This window comes from Styela clava, chromosome 2 (assembly GCF_964204865.1).
Source record: "Styela clava chromosome 2, kaStyClav1.hap1.2, whole genome shotgun sequence".
NCBI lineage: Eukaryota > Metazoa > Chordata > Ascidiacea > Stolidobranchia > Styelidae > Styela > Styela clava.
In genome coordinates this window covers 7072965-7094921 of record NC_135251.1, presented here as the reverse complement: position 1 = coordinate 7094921, position 21957 = coordinate 7072965, and the positions used below count along the sequence as shown (strand labels likewise).

Here is a 21957-nt window from a genome sequence, read left to right as displayed (position 1 = left end):
GTACCTATTAACAACGTCTTATGAGCTAGTGCTCAACTAAAATTTCTATTTATGGTAAGGATATACAAGTGTTTAATATCTTACTTATACTTTTCAACACCTCCTTAGAATAACTGAACTAATAATAACTGAAAAAAACTACGGAAAGGCTACTTAATGTAAAAACGAGCAGTAGTAGTACATCTGATATTCATCCGACCACTGGGGATCCACCTACAGCTGACTAATTTGATTGTTACGTCATGCAGAAGTCTGCGTTCATTGGCCCATGATACCGGAAAAGCAGAGAAAATAGGACAGATGGTAACACATATTTATTGTAGTAAAAGCGTCTTTTCTGTAAAACGTGCAACTTTTGGAAGTGGGAACAAGGCAATATTTGTTACTAAATTTCTAAGGAACATTTTAATATCATTTTCAGGTAGTTACCTTATGTGCGCTACGAAACTGAAAGATGAATGGCCTCGGCTCGCGGCCTATAAGTGTCATCGCCGAATCGGCTGATCTCGCTCATTGCGTTTTGTTGCTCACCACTGGAGGCGCTGGTGGTTCACGAGTTCAGTGACTCCCATCCCCATAAAATGGTTTCGCCAGCGCTTTACTACTACCACCGGGTGCACGACGTTCCTTAAACCTTGGCTTCCTTTTCCCCCATATCCTATCCTAAATTGCACATTATTGAGTAGATATATATGTTTTTATACAGACACGATAGTTCGGAATTCCTGCGTCATTTGTGCAGACATGTATGCCACGGGATAAGAAAGCGTAATCCGCTACCGCCTTACCATATTACCAATGAACAATGGCAAAGTCTGACTAAATTCCGGGGGCGGGCGACAAATTTTTATTTAATGCTGAGCTTACGGTCCGGACAAGGCCATGTATAATCAGCCATAATCCAGGATGTTAAAAGCCTCCGTGTTGAGTATTTGCCGATTTTTATCATTGCTTCCATTCAAGCAATAATAATAATTAAGTACCAAAACCATCCTGTACATATTACTGTCTACATCCACACATAAATGCAAGCTAAATTCAATATTTATTTAATGCAATATATTAATAGATACGTTTATTTTTTAAATCATATGCTAACTCACTGAAAATCAAAGTTGTCATAACATACAAAGATACAAAATATGGGTAGACAAAGTGGAAATGCAGTATTCTTACATTTTAGTAATACATGGTGTCCATTCGTTTAGTTTTTATCATTCATTTGCTAACTCACTGACAATCAAAGTTGTCATAACATGCAAAGATACAAATTATGGTTAGACAAAGTGAAAATGTTGTATTCTTACACTTTTAGTAATACAGGGTGTCCCAAAATAACTGAAGCCCCCAAAAATGCTAATGAATATGTTCAAATTTATGAAACTTTGAATAAATGTAGCAGGAAATTGATAGCAACGTCTGAGGATAATAATAATACTCCTGTAATATGTATACCAGGTCGTGGTTAGGCCATAATTTTATTCCAATTGAATTTTGAGTTCAAGGCCTGAAGAGAATGTGGCAGCCCTAAGTTTCTATTGACCTCAGCCAAATTAAAAGTCCATTCGACGATGGAGTAGTGTGCTTAGCATTCAGTGGTCCTCGCTGCATATAATCCTTACTCAAGACTCTCATCTGTATCCTTATTTTAGATTGAGCGTAAACTCACATCAACTGATATGCAGAAACGTGTTGAGAGAGGTCGTATAGAAGATTTAGTCTCTATATAAGTTTTCTTATTACCAAGACAGGGTGTTTTAAAATAATATTTATTTTTGCTTCTTCTAATTTTCATGCCACAGGTTTTAAAATTATAATTGTTAATTATAACTGCTATCAAATATGAAACATATCAAATATAGGGTTAAAACTAACGTATTCATTAGCAATTTTGTGGGTTTCATATATTTCAGGACACCCTGTATTACCATGGCTTAATTTATCGTGTTTGAGAATTTTTATGACAAAACTTTACAGTTCTTTGATAGCACATGTCTTGAGTAGATGACCTAAAATGAAACCTGTCTCCAAATAGCAGCCCAATATTCTCTTCGAAGAAGGTCATTCAAATGGCAAGTTGGACCATATAACCACTCCTGCAGCTAACTGAAAACATCTGGCTTACCAATGGGTGCTCCCGTAATATGTGCACCAAGATGGCGAACAACCTTAACCCTAACCTGGTACACATCTATGTGTTGTGCGCCATCTTCGTGCACATACTTCGGGAGCTCCCACCAATCAGTGTTCGCAATAGCAGTTTTTATTTGAAGCGCTTTGAAATTTAAAAAGTGGGGTTAGTATTGAAGTTCAAAAAAATCCCCTCAAAATATAGTAATAGCATTCATTTGAGAGAAACAAAGTTTTGTTTAAAAAGATCTTTCTGAATAGGACACACATATTAGAGAGGGATGACTTTCGTTAGTTAAGGATAGACAATTAGAAATGGAAATGCCCTTTTTGTTAAAATATTGCCTTATTTAAAATTAGATGGAAAACGGATAGTGCTAATGGAAGAAGGATAGACATTTTGGTACGGAAAGTAAAAGTTAGGTAGAAAAAGGTAGGGTAACGAGCTTTTTCCAGAATGACGGTATAGATCCTTGTGGAGGCCTCCTTAAAAAAAAGATAGACATAAATGTCCCACTCAAGATTGACTTATTTACGTAATTTAAAATTGGATGGCTTTTAGGCAAACGAATAGTGCTAATAGAAGAAGGATAGACATTATGGTAGAGTAGGTTTTTAACAAGCATCAGCCTTATGTGAATGATTAAAGCCTATTTGATCCCCCTGGATAACATTTTTCAGAATGATTGTATAGCTCATTGAGGAGGCCTTCTTAGAAACAAGATAGAAATTTAAGAAAGACTAGGTCATAGTCAATTTAAGGAGTTCCTCCCACAGGGTGGGATTGGCACTACAACACGAAATATTTTTAGGCAAACCCACTCTTAGGTAGATGCGCATGCGAAAAGCAAAAAATAAGACGAAAAATTACATTGAGAAACTATTAAGGGTGAATATACACAAATGATTTTTGTCATATGAAATTTCATTAAACTGCTGGTCAAACATTGCTTCCTCCACATATTCACCAGAGTTCATGTTCTGAAGAAAAATCGGCACTCCCGTAGTGTGTGTACCAGGTTAGGCCATAATTTTATTCCGATTTTCCTTATTTTAGTTCTATAACGAGTTCGGGGACTGTCTGTGTTAGCCATGTGAATATATCCCCTGTCCATAGGTTTCAGTCCCTTTACGCAACTTGATGTAAAAAGGCGAACAAAATTAGTTACCTCCATATTGGTACACACACTTCTGGAGTGACGAAAAATCTGCTCAATTATTGGCACACCCAAAGTCGACTGGTAACTAGAGGAGAGACTGCGGAAAGCCATCTTATCTTCTTACCTTTCAGACTTTCGTTGAATATAATTAGTAATGCCCAGTGAGCACCTTAAGTGTTGGTTGGACCCTGTGAACAAAACATGAAGACAATTCTGCAAGACAGAAGAAAATTTGTCACACATTATAGGTGAACCAAACAGAATAGGGGGTTGGAGTCATTCACTCTGGTCACCCTTAAACAAAGACCAGAGTGGGCCGGATGAAACACTTCGATGAGTCGGATCCGGCCCACGGGCCATAATTTGCCCACCCATGTTCTTACACAATGTTCGTAGAATAATTTAAAAAGAATAGCAGGCCAGGCAGACATTGTTTATAGAAAGTTTTTCATCAATCCAATTCCAGTTTTGAAGCGGAGAGATATTCTCGGGTCGGTAAACATTAAGTGTTGAACTATTTTTATTTATTTTCGGGAACCAATGCTCTAAGTCAGTGGTCACCAAAGTGTGGGTCGCGACCCCACGTGGAGTCGCCTTAAATATTTCTGGGGTCGCCGAGTGCCCATCGTCGTCTTTTCTTTTATTATTTTTATTATGTGTGTGACTTCTCGGCTTAACGCTAGATATTTCAAACAAAAGAATGAATAACAAGCACGCAGACAGGTAATATCAAGAGCAATTACAATCAATCAATTATGACATCATAATCACAAATTTAGTTTGTGTGAAAAACAGCGTTCTATGACACAAATACACAACAGCGTGTAGTCTGCACTGTTAAGTTGAATAACGCTACATAGGCTAGCCGGTTTCGATATTTCAAATTGGAGCGACTTCTTTTATAATAAGGCTATTGCGTAACGACAGTAATTTATATTTTAAAGTAAATCGCTATTGTGTCATTAAATGTACTGTACAGTGGCCGTTGCTTTTACTGCGAAGCCTCATTTTCCAGGCTACCGTCATATTGATAATTACAATTTATTAAATGGCTGATAAACGTAAAAGAAAAATATCGTATGATCAATCTTTTTGAAAGCTTGACTTTTAGTGCTATGAGTCTGCTAAATTCAAAGCACCGAAATTGATTAAACGTAGAACACGATTTGCGTTTGAGCTTAAGCAACATTAAGCCACGAATGCAAGATCTCGTTGGAAGGAAGCAGTCGCATTCTTCACACTGATTAAATATGGTTGTTGTTGGGTTCTTCTAATAAATTTCCTAATTTAATAAATATTTTTTTCGTGTCTGTAGGTGAACATATATATATAACTTGGGGTCGCGAGTGCTTATCATACGTAATAATATTGTAGATGGGGTCGTGTCTCAAAAAGTTTGAGACCACTGCTCTAAGGGAACCAAGTCATCTAAACTGTATGACATGGTCTGGTCACGAACCAACTGCTTTTGGGACTTGACTAAGTGATTCAACTAGATTTCGGGCTCAAGCTTGGATAACCCATAACATGGAGGTTCAGGAACTCCTACCTAATACTGGACTATAATACTACATTTTGATTAGTTCATAGGTTTGACTTAAATGAAATGATTTGTACTAAAGTTTAAAATCAGTGAAACTTAGGTCAATGATTAGACTGGAACTTACTACATCTTGATAAAGGCATATCTTCAGATTACAACGACTCCAATTGAAGACTCAAGTCATTGACAATATGACCAGATTCCAACATCATATAATAGAAAGTGGGGGGAGATTTTGAAAAGTTTTTTTGGAGCCATTGTGGTGTACATTACGCACAGATAGTTTGATAGGATGGTGTTGTTCAGAGGATGATGGGTGTCAACTGACAAGTATACTAACCAGTCATGGCAATACATCTATAATTACCTGGAAGATATCATTAAATCTCAATTACCTCCAAGTACTTTGTCGCAGATCACATGTTTGTGCAAAAGAAATCTCTCCTCACCTACGATAACCTTCTCCACCAATCTTTATCAGGAATGTTTTGGCTTGACCATAACTGAAACAAAATGACAAATTATCAATTGCTATTACTAACAATATCATTAAAAAAACTTAAAAAGTCGGGGACCCATAGTTCAGGAATATCCTACTTAAACTTTAAACTAAGTTGGATTTTTCACATCATGGATTCCACACAATATTTGGGCAATATTCTAGCATGAAAAGACTTTGTTAAAAAAAAAAGTTAGCGATGGAGAAGCCCGACCCGAATATAATGACATTTGAGGGCTCGGGCTTCAGATCTTAGCTCTATCATCGGGCCACCAGTTTACCTCGAGTACGGACGGACAGTTTATGTCGAGTACGAGGTCAGTTAGCCAGTTATTTAATCTAGATACATGGACTTGATGGTGAAGGAAATTCGAAATGCACAATATAATGAGCCAGTGAATTATTTGTGAAACAACAAAATAATGTACATTTTTATGACAAAATGGAAGATGGGTCTATTAAAAATAGGAATTAAAATGTGTAATCAATGATGGTGAAGAATATAGAAAGTGAATTGACAAAAAGTGAAAAGAACTAGCAATGGAAAACACAGCAAAGAAAACGAGTATGGCGGTCATGACATCAAACTTAATGAAAGCTTCAAAACAAATACTAACCACACAGTGGGGAAAAAAATTTCTCTCACAAAAGTGAACGAAGTGTCCATAGAAGCAATAACGGCAATAATAAAGTTTAACAAAGGTAGTATCAAAATGTGGCAAAAAGGCCGTAATTTGAATACGACAAACCATAAGTTACAATAGATAAATTTAAGTTCCATTAGATAATGCCATATTTCAATACCCCACTTTCTTTCCACATTTCGACACTACTTTAAAATAAGTTTCAAGCGAATTTTTCAAATACAAAGCAGCATTAAATAAAGTAATCGGTTTAATCGCTAAGGAACAATGCGTTTTGATTTTATTTTTATAAATTTATTGTGGGGCTCTGTAAATATAGTCAACCTTTTCACGAGCTCCATAACACCAAAAGTTTGAGAACCCTAGCATTAGAGCAAAAATACCTGAACAATTCATCAGAATAATGGGCACCTACGCTATTAAAAATATTTCATATGAAGAAAAATTTAGTGTAATCCATAGGTTAATTGAACTTGACCTTTTAAAATTCCAAATTTGCTTAATAATGTTGAAGTGGTGAAATATTTTTAACAACTGCACAGGACAAGTACAAAAAGGAAGATTCTGTACCAGGGGCAATCACTTTGCTGAGTGGGTCAGTTACAGACTCATAACTCAGTATGAAAAACAGTTCATTAACAGAAACAGCCGAGTGGCACATCATATACAGGTGCAGATAATACGTGAATTACGGTTTATTCGTCATTTTCATTGAAATTTCAACGGGAATTAATATCCATAAAGACTATAGTCATAATTTCTACAGGCACAAGTGGGCCGGATGAAAAACTTCGTTGAGATGGATCTGGCCCACGGGCCGTAATTTGCCAACCGATGTGCTATACCATACACAATGATTTTAAAAAATTCAAACAGCATAATAGGCCAGACAGACATTGTTTATAGAAATTTTTAAACAATTCAAATAAAATCACATGAAACATTTATTAAAGATTAGAACAAAAGGGCTCACTTTTGTAACACTATACGATTGTTATTCAAAAATCACCGAAACACAAGAGTGGTTTTCATAACACAGAACTTGATCAAAGATGGGCCGAGCATAACGAAGCCCTAAATGAAGAAAATTTTACCAAATAAGAATCATGTAATGAAATTTACATCGCATGATACCCGTATATAAGATATATAGCCACCTGAGGTCACCAAACCAAGGCACCTGTTCTGAATTAAAATATCAAAAAGAGAATTCCAATTTTATAATGACGTACCAAATGAGACAGACCCCAGCAAAGAAGTGTAATTGACGTAATAAAACAAATATCAGTGTAATATTTCCCAATACGGGAAAAAAAAAGTTTCGAATACGAACCAAAAGTTTAGGACTCCTGCATTAGAGCAAAAATACTTGAACAATTCATCAGAATAATAGGCACCTATGCTATTAAAAAAATTTCATAACAAGAAAAATTTACTGTAATTTATAGGTTAATTGAACTTGATCTAATACCTTTTGAGAATTGTAAATTCCAAATTAGCTTGATAATGTTAAATCTAATATTTTTACAAAAAGGAAATTCTATTCGGGGGTCACCAAACTTTTTTAAGCAGCGGGCTACTTTCTGGGTACCAATTAAGCTGAGAGTACGCTTCTAAAAAACCAATTCGATATTAATGGTATTTAGCCATAGAGACACTGATAATTTGAAATATTCAAGAAATTATCCACTAAGCAGTTGTGCTATCAAATGTTATATTTTACAAACACATTTAACAAATCATGACGATCATATTCACAACCTGGCCAAATCTAGACAGAAGCCTACATGGGAAACCTGGTATTGCATTATCTCCAACTGCGTTTTATGCTCTGCTTTGTAACTAGACACTACAACTCTGAGTGAGTCTTGCAGATGTTCATGGGTGAGGCATGTTCAGTGTTTGTTCTTGATGAGGTTCATGTCTTAAAAAGCTAATTCACAAAGATAGGTTGAACCAAACAAGCTTAGGACCTTCAAAGCCTCTGTTCATTCACCATGGCACTTTCTGTATCAACTAGGATCCTAAAGTTTTACAAGCCCTGATTGGCTTTGAGGAGGAGCTCATTTAGAAGTGTTGCAATTTCAAGCTCCATCTGTAAAGCATCAAGGCTTAACATTGTGTGTGTGATGTCATAATTGGAACAGTATTAAATGACCTGTGACATTCTGGAGATTACATATAGAAAATGTTGAACGTTACAATAATTAGCATATTGTCATTTCCATTTCTCATATAAGGTTTCAACAAGAATAAAATTAATAGTTGTAGCTTAATGATAAGCGCCGTTATTTGAAATAAATTCAGAACAGACATTAGGGGGACTTAGTGCCCGCAACAACAGGTTGGTGGCCTCTGTTCTATACAATACCCAATGTTCTTAGAAAAATGTAAAAAGCATAATAATAGGCCAGACAGACATTGTTTATAGAAAGCTTTTAATCAATTCAATCCCAATCATGTGAAACATTTATTAAAAATTATAACAAAAGGGATCTTTTGTAACACTATACGATTGGTATTTAAAAGTCACCAAAACACAAGAGTGGTTTTCATAACACAGAAATCAGAACTTGATTAAAGATAGGCCGGGCATGACAAAGCCCTAAATATAGGAAATTTTATCAACTAAGAATAATGTAATGAAACTTACAATGCATGGTACACGTATGTAAGATATGTAGCCACCTGAGGTCACCAAACAAAAGTACCTGAAATGTAAAAATATCAAAAAGAGAATTCCAATTTTATAATGACGTACCAAATGAGACAGACCCCAGCAAAGATGTGTAATTGACGTAATAAAACAAATATCACTGTATTATTTCACAATACTGAGAAAAAAGTTTCGGTTGAGGACTGGCGGTCATAAATGGTATTTATTTCACAACACTGGGAAACGATATTTGTGAACAGTATAGACTGAAGACAGAATGATGGAACCAATAGATTTAAAAGAAAATATGAAAATAACAGGAAAAACTAAAATTGATGGGCTATATGAAGGAACAAAGACAGATGAAATTGTGGAAGACAGTAAAGTTCTTATCAAGGTCAATTGCTATATTGAAGAAAGAGATAAAAGAGAAGCATGCAATTTAGACAAACTAGAAGTCCCTTTTCCCAATGTGGCTACTCGTCTAGACTCTGGTTTCTTTGAGAACGGTCAAATTCACAATGGTGAAAAATGTATCTATACAGTCATGCCATACTACGGTGATAAAACACTCAATGATGTTGACCTTTCTACATTAGGTGAGGAAAATGTAAAAGATATTTTGAAACAATTGACAGATGGATTGAGTTTCATTCACGACAAAAAAATAATTCATAGAGATCTCCGGCCCGAGAATGTGTTCTACAAAGTGGATAACGGAAAGACCACAGTTGTAATTTATGGATTTGGACTCAGCAAGGAAATCCTGCATGCGCCGCTATATAATAGCAGTTTCACAATAGATAAAACCACAGATTACAGTTCACCAGAGATGCAACCAGACTCCAAATTGGATGTCACTGAATCTACAGATGTTTTCTCACTTGGAGGGATTTTTTATTTCATTCTATCCGAAAGAAAACATGCTTTTGGGGATGAGGTGAGTTCCAGATCCCATAATATCGCGAACGATAAGCCAGATTTAACCAAATTGAAATGCAGTGAAGCTGAAATTGCAGAAAATCTCATTCGAAGAATGATAAATAACAAAGCAAGTCAAAGACCAACAATGGAAATAGTGAAAAATCATCCCTTCTTCTGGAGCAACACAAAAAAGCTTAATTTTTACACAAAGTTATATAAAGCGACAGAAAAATTGCCTAATAAAGATGGCATAAAAGGCGAATTGCATCACATCAACCCAATGTCTGGAGCTGAACGCAATAATAATGAGAAAGATTTCAAAAACAATTGGTGTGAGGAATTGCAACTGTCCACCGATGAATGCAATCTGTACGGCATACCAGAGGACCAAGCTGGTTGCATGAAAGGCCTCCTGAATTATGGGGGATCAAATAGCTACGATGGCAATTCCACATACTCATTACTCCGTTTTATCAGACACAGAATAATTCACACAGATAATGCTTTGGTGAAAATAATTTCGGCGAATGACAAATACTTGTGGGATTTTGTTGTAAAAAGATTCCCCAAATTCCTTTCCATTTTGATCGAAAGAGTTACAAAGTCCCAGGATAAAAACGTTGACTATATAAAACAATTTTATTGTTTGTGAAGCTATCAATTTACAATGATTTTCATTGAATATAATTTAGGTTTTAGGGATGTAGCTATGTAATCCCTTATAGTAATAATAATATCTTTTTAGTCTTTAATCATTTTCAAACAGTCCCTTATTTGGGAATTCAGCTTTGACATTGATTCTAATTTCAATATATTGAGTTTCATATTCTGTTTATAGCTTTATCAATGTGTTGCATTTGTTCAAACTTTATATTTACTATACCGTTGCTCCAAACCTTTCCCTTGTGTTAACCAGAAATGTGCAACCTCGCAACTCAACTATTTTTCTCTAATTTATGTACCAGTTTTGATAATTTTCAAAGAGATTTTAAGCTGGTTATTAGGCCTCTAGCATAGTAAATGACCCAGGAAGAACATATATTAGTTTGTTGAACTATATCTCTTAAAGTTAGGTAAAAACTGATGTAGGGGTTGCACATTTACAAAAGTGAAATATCTTTATTGAATTGAAATATTTTTATCTGTTAGTCTAATAAGTGTAAAATGTAACATATTTTCTTCTTTGTTTTATTATACAGTTAAAAAAAACAAAAAATAATGACCAATGTTAATTTGTGCACCTACCGAATTAGAATTGGCATGTTCCGGGGTGGGATGAGGTCAAAGGCAAATGCTTCTTCCTCCTTCATTCTCCAATTACTTCCTCATTCATCACGAATGGCGCTGGCAATAAGAATCGTCTTTTTTGCTCTGCTTGCTATGCACGGGATTGAAAAAAATCCTGGGCCGAGATCTCCTGAAAGAAAAGCAGAAGATAATAATTTGACACCACGTGACCAAGGTTTGTTTATATGTTGATAGAGCAGTAATGTCCAATTCCTCAGACATCCTTAGTGTTACGTCTTGCTTAACCTAACAAATAGAGAAAAAATGAGTATCGACTTCAAATAAAAATGACATAAAATCAAGAATTTCCAATCATCGAATATACGGTAACTAATTTTAAAATTTGGGTAAAGCAATGGGTACTCCCAAAGTATGTAAACCAAGATGGCGGACACCGGAATGTAGTATGTGTATCAGGTTGGGGTTAGGCCATAATTCCAGGTACAAATACTACGGGAGTCATTTCACTAGTCCCCGAACTCTTAATAGAACTAAAAAAGGGAAATTTTGAATAAATTTATGCCTACCCCTAACCTGGTACACATACCAGGCCCCAGTGCCCGTCATCTTGGTTAACATACTATGGAGTACCAAGCAATGGGCAACAGGCAGAACAAAGAATATGCAAAAACATAAAAGAAAAGTCTCATAGTTCTCAAAGTTGGCTGCATTGTTGAAGAAACTTTACCTAACAACCAGGATTCAAACATGTAATCTATATTTTGCGAGCACTAACTAACATAAATATCATTTCGAATACAGCGGAGATGGATTTGTTACACCAAGAACCAATTGAGCCATTTATAAGCGAGGGGAGAACAATTGGAGTTCCTGCCGAACAGACAAGAGAAACGATAGATGAAGCCCTAATTGGTAAGTGAATGAAAATATATAATATTTAAAGTATTGCCTCTGATATCATAATAAGTTTTATTTAAGTATTGCTTCCAAACCATGATAAGTCATATTTCATCTTCATATTATACTGCTATATCACAGCAAATATGTCAATTCTACAGGACGTTGGAAGTTTCTCCAACCTTGGCCCGTAAAAATTCTTCCTACACTTCAACCATTGCAAAATTCTGCATGCCTATTATGAGAATTGCAAGTGGGTGCTTACAACATTTATCATATACATCAATTTGATTCCTAATTTTTAACCACCTGCTATTTGAAAGTATTGACAGCTGAGTTGATTTCAGCCATGTTTATCGAAACTTTGTTGAGACTAAATTTTAATTTCAGAAAACTCAACGAGAAAATGAAAATAAAGTTACTTGGTTATACATAAATTTCACAAATTGACAAATAGCTAGAAAAACAACAAAGACATGAAAATGTTTGAAAGCACACATGGAACTGTGTCACATTGAAAAGAATGAGGGAAAGTTTTATTTTGCGAGCACCAATCTATAAATTACTAATACAAACATCATTTCCAAAACAGATTTGCAGAATCAAAAATCAATAGAGTCATCTACAAGTGAAGAGGAAGCAACGGGACCTCCTCTTAAACTACTTAAAAGGACGAAAACAGAGGATTTGTCTGGTAAGTGAATGAAAAGCTTATAATATATTAAAGTATTGCTTCCGATGCATATTACCTGTCAGATTCTAAAGAAGGAAAGGTGTTTCATTTATCCGTATTTATTTATAATTTTGATTTATGAAAATTTACATGCTCAAGCAATCCCGAATAAATAGTAGATCATTTTGTATAGTTAGTGATCTGTGGCAGCATGCACATAGCCTTGTTCGGAGCAAAAGTCGTCAAGGAGCGTGATATAAAAATTCTGTATACATCTCCAGTCAGTATTAATTCTTGCTCAAGCTAACAAATAAAGAATAAATGTTAGCTGCGAATAAGAATGTTGCCCATTCACAAATTTTCAATATTGAATGTCTGATTTTGAAATGTAGCTAAAGCACTGGGCAACAGGCACACGAGACAATATGTGAAAGGTAGGTATGTGAACGCCTCACAGTTCCATCTAGTGGAAATTTAAAAGTTGGCTGCATTGTTGAAGAAACTTTATCTAACAACCAGGATTCAAACATGTAATCTATATTTCGCGAGCACTAACTAACATAAATATCATTTTCAATACAGAGAGTATGGATTTGCCACACCAAGAACCAACTAAGCAACTTACGAGCGGGGGGAGAACAATTGGAGTTCCAGACCCACAGACAGGAGGAACAATAGGTCGTTTCAGCAATTTCTTTGGTAAGTGAATGGAAGCACATAATATTTCAAAGTACTGCTTCTGAAACCACAACAACTTTAAAATATTTTAAATGTTTCATTTTCATATACAGTATACAAGTATATAACAACAAAAATGTCTGATACTACCGAACTAAAATGGTATTTTATTTATCCGGATTGATACAACAGGTCATATCTGAAAACCACAAATTTTGATTTTCGTTCCAAGTTTACATGCTTGGGTTGGAATATGATGTCCACGATCTTACCCACGGCGTAATATATTAGGTAATCTATGAATTACTAACAAAAATATTACTTCTAAAGCAAATCAGATGGATTTGTTGGGTCAAGAACCATATAGATGGAAGACGTTTGGTGATTTAATCCAAATCAACAAAGAGAGAGGGGAGATGACAGAAAGTAATTTAACTAGTAAGTGAATGACAAGCTTTCAAAATTTTTATATTTCCTTGCAAATTACAAAGAGTCTCAATTATTTTCAAATGTTTTATCTTTTCTAGGTAATGCACAGGTGACAGGCATAACCGGGACAACCATTAATAGTGAGTTTTGTTTCTTGTCCATTATGAAAGAAACATGGGAATACAAAAAAACATTAGTTACAATTTAAGTACAGTGATCCCTCAGTAGTCTAGCGTCTCGGCAAACACCAGAGCCAAAACGGGCATGCGCCCAAGTGAGATAATGTTGCCCGAACCGCAAATCTCCGAGTTGAAAAAATAATTTATTGTGAAATACGAGAATGGTGTCTAGAGTGTCTGCACCCGTGGCGAAATCTATCATTTCCACTTTTGACAAATAAGGTTTAGGCCCACTTTTATTAATATTTTTCGCATTTTGGAATGTGTAAAAGCATATACCACCGTTTCTTATGGCAAAAACAGTTCACTACTTGAACAAATCAATAGCCGAACACAAATCCCGACTACTGAGGTATCACTGTATTTAGAATATTTTTATTCGATTGATTGTCATTATTTTTAAACATCTGACAGTCAGATAATTTCATTCAAGTTTAGATACCTGTAATATATATTTGACCAACCAAAATAACATCAACCTTAATGTTTGTATTTTATGAAGTTATGTGTCACTCGATCCAACTAAGATCCAATCAATCTTGCCTTTTTTAGATTGTGGCACCAAATTTTGGAAAATACTTAAACCTGATATAGAATTACAGACAATAGTTATTATATATTATTCTTAATAATCACAAAACATTTTACGGTTTCTACTATTCATTGAAAAGTCCTCAAACTTAATAACGCAAAACCTGCTGAATGTGACCGTTATCTGCATGCTTAATGTTTAGTTGTTGCTCAGAAGTTGTACAATATATCATACATATAAATATATATACTTCATATTTTCAGTATCTCTCGCTGGATCAGCTAATATTGTTATTGAAAACGATGGGCTCCAAGCAAAGCAGACTCTTGCAGGTAAGTCAGTATTTATATGTGCCTGATCTTACCAGTTTATCAACATTTTCAAAGCCAAAAGAAATATACGGGACCATATATATGAAATATACGCAACCATAACCAATTAATTTATCTAGAAAAAAATAGTTGGATGGTTTTTAGTTATATTCCAGAAGAACAACAATATCTATAATAAACCACAGTTTCGTCAATTTCCAATCAATTTTTTAAACAAGTTTCTTGAAAGTAAGAATCTGAACCCTTATGTAAAGTAAAAAAGCAGTCACTGACATGCTAATATGGAGGCTATATAAGTTTATCCATATGATAAAGATGTCAAGAGACTGCTGGATGTAATGGATTTGAATTATTTTAAGGCAATACTGATTGAGGAATAGTTAGATTAAAAAAATTCCACAAATGTGAAATTCATGGAAAAAATTCTGCAAAAATATTTTGTTAATAATGTGTGCTCTGCAGTGCATGGATAGAAATCTAGCAGCTAATGCATGGGAATTGCAAAAATTTTTTTAGAGAAAAACAAGGGCAATGAATTGTTTTTGAAAGACAATGGATTTTTATTCACTTACTCCATATTTGATTATTATTATTAACATAATAATTCCTGCCGGCATTTACAACCCTTGGCATAGTCGAAGGATTCAGTCCTGAATATAAAACTGCAATGTCTATATTTTAGCATCCGGCACAAGCTCAAATGGATCAGATCAAAACACACCAGAAAAAAAAAGAAAACTCACATTTTCAGATGCAAAAAATCACAAAGGTTTAGAGCCATTCAACGGTATGTTTATGCATTCAAAAAAAAATCTGTTTAAAATCTTATTTACAGTGTCAAAAGTCTATTTTATGTTAGACCATTTTGCTAAATTTCGAATGAAAATATGATGAATTCTTCCATTTATTTTCTGTGATATAAATCGCGATCCAATAGAAAAAAATCACTTACCGGTAAGTAAAAAAAAGTCTTACAATGCGTGCATATTTGATCAATAAAATTAACAATGGTGTTTTTTTGTGCGCATGAACCACCATTGCAAGGTTAAATGTCCAATAGGCCTACTGCATAATCGTTTGAAAACCACTAAGTATAATGATTCCATAATTTCATTAATAAATCCAAGAAATGCTGAAAACAAACATTGAAATTCAATAAACAAGATTTCAAACCTATCTTTTACATACAAGCCAATAAATAAACTGTGATATCTAATTACCGTATTTGCGCGTTTTGTAGCCCGGGCCCATTTTTTTTTAACCAAACTCACTAACCGGGCCCTTATTCAAACCGGCCCCTATTCAAGCACGGGTGCTTGTTATTTTTAAACGAGAATATTGAAAATTTTGACTTTTTCTACGCACCACAGGTACAAATCCGCAAAAGAAGAATAGTTTTGCGAAACCCAATCAATATTGGAACGACGCACTTGGGTGTCGCCAGGGATGGCCAATACCGAATAGTTCACTATTTCGAATACATTCGAAATTATTTTTTTCGAATATGAAATTTCGAATACTTCGAAAATAAAATCCACTAATTAAAGCTTATCTAAATGTATGTAGGAATTTCCATTCAATAAGCAATGGAATAACTGCTATCTACAAGTTACAACCTAGCTATATTACCAGGCATTTCATATTTGCAGATAATTGCAGTATATATTTTATATGCCATGAGTCATGTTAACAGAAATAAATTAATACGACAATAGTGGTATCGATGATGGATTTGAATATTTGCGCAACACAAAATCATCCTAGTAAAACGCCCATACTTTTAAATACCAACCATTATCCAAATTATTTGTCGAAAAGCGGGATAAAGTATGAGGTATTTTTCCGGCTTGTGACAATTTTTTTGTGAGTACAAAAATACGAATCAAAAATTAATTATATTCGGGAACTTCATCACACATTTTAAGTCCGCAGATCGCCGTTGTATGTTTGAGTAATAATACTTTTATTATTTTATAAATATGAAAATAGGAATCAAAAACTATTTACAATCGGGTAGTTTACCACACATTGTAAGTCCACAGATCGCCGTTGTATTTTGTAAATACGAAAATAGGAATCAAAAATTAATATTAATCGCGAGTTTGCCACACAATTTATGTCCACAGATTGTCGTGATATTGTGCCGAATATAATTAGTTTTGATTCTTATTTTAGTACTCACGAAAAATTGTCACAAGTTTATATTTTATCCCGCTCTTGGGAACTAATTTGGATAATGGTTCCCATTGGTTTGTATTTAAAAGTATGGACTTTTTACTAGGATGATTTTGTGCTGCGCAAAATATCCGAATCCATGACCGATACCACTACTTAAAATGCCTTACCGTGTTAATTTAATTCTATTATCATAACTCAAATGTTGGTAAATCGGGCAGTTTACCACATATTTGAAGGCCACAGATTGCCGTTGCATTTTAATATTATTAGTTTTATTATTTTGAAAACACGAGTCCGAAATTAATTATAATTGGGTAGTTTACCACGTATTTGATGTCCACAAATACTCGTTGTATTTGGCATTAATACTTTCAATATTTTATCAATATAAAAATAGGAATCAATATTTAATAATATCGGTCAGTTTACTACACATTTTATGTCCACAGATTGTCGATACAACCATGAGTTACGTTGAACAGAATTAAATTAATACGGCATGACATTTTAAATGCTGGTACCAGTCATGGATTGGATTATTTTGCGCAACAAAAAATCATCCTGGTAAAGGATGAATACTTTTAACTATCGTTAACAGAATTATTTGCCAGCAATTATTTTCTAATAAATCGACTTGTTTTTCCAACTTGTGACAATTTATTGGATATCGTAACAATGACGGCTATAAATACCGTATTTCCCGGCTAATAAGTCCACATGGCAAATGGGACGATGTCTATTTTTAGCACTCAAAAAAGGGTTTTTTCCATATAGGCCTCCAATAAGACGGGTCGAAAAATTCGCTAATAATTTTATATGTTCAGAACCAGATCATGTTAGTTTGGTAGAATCATACTCACAGAATTAACTATTTTTAACAATTGAGCGGTAAATTTAAGTTGTAAAGCGACAATCATTTTGGACAACCTATTAACCCGAATGTTGAAATAATTTTGGAATGTGATGATAAGTACTACACTGTACGTCCACGGGTTAATTCACAGCTGTGTTTTCCTGTCCCTGTCATGTTTTGCTGAATCAGCAAAACGAAAGGGTCACAAATCACTTTATCTCGGTGGCCGTGTTTCTCTTTAAAGTAACGATAACCGGCCTGCGAATAAATATCATGATTGGCAGACCCTAAGACCCAAATATAAGGTTACCCAAATCATGCTTGAGAAGACTCATGCGAATAATAATTAGGCCACATAGAAATAAAATAAACATACTTTCTCAATTTTTCGACGTAATGGAAATGAATTTGTAAATTAAAAGCTTCGTACACGAATGTCGGCAATGTCCTCGTGCAAATGTGTCGCAACACTATGCGACGTACTGTCGCAAAGAATATAAACAATCAAAGTGCCGATTCTATTTCATCGTCATTACGTGAGACAGCGTAAAAAGTCGTTTAAAGATTCTCGTAAAACGAAACACCACGTTTACAGCGAAAAGTGACAACTATTCAAAAATCAGCCGAAAAGGTATTCGAATACTTTGATATTCGAATACATTCGAATATTCGATTCGTTTTGGACAACCCTGGGTGTCGCGACGCCCAGTTTGAGAACCACGGTGTTACGTAATTAATGCTATCTGTTATGTAATTGGACGCCTAAGGCGTGAGTGCGTTCTTATTTCCTATTGTTCTCTACCACTGAAAAATCAGCTGTTACATCGGGCGGGTATTCAAGCACTGGCCCTTACTTATTTCTTATGTTCTGTTCACACAAGCGGCTATTCAAACGGGCTCTTAATCAAGATCGGGCGGTAAAACTAGCATATACTGTATTTAACATTTATTCAGGCAGTAACCCAGCAGGGAACAACACATCCATTTTATGTTTTTCAGTCATCAGTGAGAATCCTGAACCAATCGGCAATCAAGCAACCGCATACGGAATCAGGGAATATCCTGAGTCAAATGGCAATCAAGATGCACCAGAAGTACCAGTAAGTATATCCAGAATAAATTTAAAAATTTTGTGTCAATGTTATGAATGCCATACAATCTTGTGAACATCAGTCGATGCAACTTTGATTTTAATAAACAAACCATAAAAAATCTTTCATACACTGAAGTTCGTGCTCCCGAAGTATGTGTACCAAGATGGCGAACAACCTGAACATAGTATGTGTACCAGGTTCAGGTTGTGCCCCATCTTGGTACACATACTTCCGAAGCGTCGTGAAGTTTATGGAAGAGGTCCTTGTTCGTGTGTACATCAGTTTGTGCAAGCCATGGCAATACATTTACAAAATTTACCTCCTTCAAACAAACTTCCTAATTTTTAATAATTTCAGGATGAAACAAGTGAAAATTCATCAGACGCCGCCAACATCACCCATGGAATAGAACATTTGGGTATTAAAGATTCAGGCTGGATAAAATTGAAGAAAAATCTAAGGTACAATGAAAACAAAAGAGTAAGCTATAGAAAACTAATATACTATGGGAATCTCGAGGTCGGGAATAAGGAACATAAAGTCGTTATCAAATTCATTCCATATGAGAACGGCAAACAACCATTAGAGCTCATTGCAATAGAAAAGATGCAACACTCTAATATAGTCAGATACAGGGACAGTGGGGAATGCAACTTGTCCTCACTTGGAAAGTACTGGTTTATAGTAATGGAATGTTGTAATGTAAAAACATTAGAGCAAACCGCAAAAGAAAACCTGACTTGGGACGAGAGGAAGAATATATTGTTGCAAATTGCTCATGGCCTGTATTACATGCACTCTGAATACAAAATGCAACACAGAGACATAAAACCGGCAAACATTCTACAATCAATCTGTGGCAAACACTTCAAATTGGCGGATTTCGGGTTCAACAAAGAAATATTGGAAAGTTCCAACGCACTAACTCCAGAGCATGTAGGGACAAAAGGATACAGAACACCAGAGTCCTATCTTGACGAACCACTTCTAACCAACCGATCCGACATATACCAGTTGGGCCTAAATTTTTATTACATCTTATCAAAAGGTTGCCATCTTTTTGGGACAGAAAGTGAATCCTGGGAGCATTATACTTCAAGGAACAGATTGTCAGTCAAGAAGAAAAGCCTGGAGCTTATTGTTGGCCCTGATCGCAAACTTGCGAAACACCTGATCTTATCTATGACGAGAGGGAATCCATATAATAAAACGTTGGAAGCAAAGGATTATAACAAACTAACAAAGAAACATAAGGAATACTGGAGCGAGATGACAAAGGAAGATTTGATTTTCGACAACTTGCCCAGACCTTCGGCAAAAGAAGTGCTGTGCCATCCACTTTTTTGGAGTTCCGAAAGAAAGTTTGACTTTATTAGACATTTGTCAAGGTCACTCAAAACTGGCAAGCAAAAGTTCGAAGATTCCAAATTATTGACCAAATACAACATGCCGATGTGGAGGCAAGCATTAGATGGGGGGAATGTAACACCTACCAGACTTGCTGAAATAACCAAGAAGATGGACAGTAACTGCTGTATGCTCGAAATTTTAGGTCGCGTTGAAGAATCAGAGCAGGATGAAGAAATTAGGAGTGAAATCATGCGATTTGTAGAAAACAAATTTCCAGGTTTCATTCTCGATGCTTATTTGATTGCCCAAGCAAAGAGTGTCGTCAGAAGTACTTTTTTCAATGAAATTGCTAGAAATCCATCGGAAAACTAACATTACTTGATTCGAGCACTGCAGTATGAAAATTTCAATTCAGCACTCTGTTCAGTTTCATCGGATAACATTTCCATCAAACAATAAATTTAATAATCAGCGGTTGGTGTCTCCTGCTAGGCTGCTGCTACCAGCACACTCTTCAGATTTCAAGAATCCGAATAGCCCCCACATTGAAAGACATTAATTATAACATTGAGTGCAAACCCCCCTTTTACGAGACAGTCTGACCCCCAGATCGGCAAACAGTCACTGCGCGATAGAACCGGTAATACACCAATACCAGTCAAAACAAAAATTATTTTGCAGATTTAAGCATGACTCACCTTAACTTAGAGCATTGTTTTCACCGTTTCCCCGCATATTTTCCTCAAATGTTAAAAATCGACATTCTGACATTTGTCCCTAAATCTGGTCCTAACAGGCACGTAGTTCAGTAGGTGCGGTACCGGTACCAGTCCACGATTCCTTACAAAGTCACAGTGCACTGTCAGGGTGACGGACAACTCACTCGACTACAGAGAGGCCTGGTGAGTTGTCCGTCTTTTCGCATTTTCTACGTCGGTGTTTTAGAATTATAGAAATGTAATTTTGATATTTTTAGAGCTGAAATGTTGAGAAAAATACATAAATATTCTCTAGAAAGCATTTTTATTTGTATAAGTGACTTATTTTGCTCATGTTATATGAATACAAATACAGTCTACAGACGAAATTGGAGTAACATTAGCGAAGTTAGACTGTTAACTTATAGTACTGTGTGAGTTTGAATTTTTGAACTTTATTGGAATTAATTGTTTTGAATGAGCACCTTTAAATATATTAAAACCTTAAAGTTATTGGTGTATGGTTTTTGATTAAGATTGTTTTATTTGAAAAAAAAATCACGAACTAGTGGATACTAGTACCGTGTGCGTGAATGTATATTGTTTGTTTAATTCGTTTACTGCAATATTGTTTTATTTTCTGTAAATTCAATAAAAAATCAAGCCCCCTACCCCTTTCCGTAGAATATTCCACACCCTTTGTTGCTTTCAGTATAATAAGTATAGGTTTATTTCGACTCCATAATCAGCAAAACAATAAAATGAATGGTAAAAATAAATAAATAAAAACTGATTATGAAATCAGGAGAGCGAACAAAACCTTAGATAAGGTTTAAAACGTACAGAATGTATATAAGATGTAAGGTTTTGCCAAGAAGATGTGGTACGTGTTCACTCACCTAAAATAATTGAAATATTTCAAACACGCACCCACACACACAACCATATAGAAGTTATTAAGTAAAGGGAACATGAAAAATTACATACTGGTAGTTAATGAAAAATAAATAAATAAAAATTACTTGCCACACCAGCACACCATATTAATAAATTTATGATGATTGCCACTGCCAAATTGATCAATTTTATAAATGGGAGTGAACAGTAAAGATAAACTTTTATAAAAAAAATATATTGTCAAGCTGATTATAGATGGAGTCAAATGCCAAAATGCCCAACCAAAGTTGCCAAAATTGGGTGCATGAAGAGGTGAGCTAGACCACTTCATTGCCGCCTGCCACGGCGCCTTCAGTATCAGTA

General features: G+C 35.1%; 1 protein-coding gene and 1 long non-coding RNA gene across 3 annotated transcripts; one reads left to right on the top strand and one right to left on the bottom strand.

Moving 5' to 3' along the window:
• Positions 1 to 1042: 1042 nt before the first annotated feature.
• LOC120331805 (uncharacterized) lies at positions 1043 to 20832 on the bottom strand. 2 transcript variants are annotated; one of them, XR_013474296.1, is made up of 5 exons: positions 20698 to 20832; positions 10802 to 10973; positions 6950 to 7050; positions 5229 to 5336; positions 1043 to 3478 (listed from the first exon to the last, which is right to left on the bottom strand). It is a non-coding gene; the product is annotated as an uncharacterized LOC120331805 (long non-coding RNA). The 2 variants fall into 2 exon arrangements; XR_013474297.1 differs by lacking the exon at positions 6950 to 7050.
• LOC120336616 (uncharacterized) lies at positions 10775 to 20756 on the top strand. The gene is made up of 10 exons (XM_078109932.1): positions 10775 to 11018; positions 11606 to 11716; positions 12294 to 12395; positions 12957 to 13073; positions 13383 to 13490; positions 13580 to 13621; positions 14456 to 14524; positions 15207 to 15311; positions 18555 to 18655; positions 19007 to 20756. Exons 1-10 carry the CDS (start codon positions 10775 to 10777, stop codon positions 20369 to 20371), a joined length of 2364 nt encoding a protein of 787 aa, XP_077966058.1. The 3' UTR covers positions 20372 to 20756.
• Positions 20833 to 21957: the final 1125 nt, after the last annotated feature.

Excerpts from the sequence above, each read along its gene's own strand:
- LOC120336616 (XM_078109932.1), top strand. The coding sequence starts at position 10,775 with ATGACCAATGTTAATTTGTGCACCTACCGAATTAGAATTGGCATGTTC. Across the intron at positions 11,019-11,605 it reads TTTGACACCACGTGACCAAG|CGGAGATGGATTTGTTACAC; the intron begins GTTTGTTTATAT and ends TTTCGAATACAG. Across the intron at positions 18,656-19,006 it reads AAGATGCACCAGAAGTACCA|GATGAAACAAGTGAAAATTC; the intron begins GTAAGTATATCC and ends TAATAATTTCAG.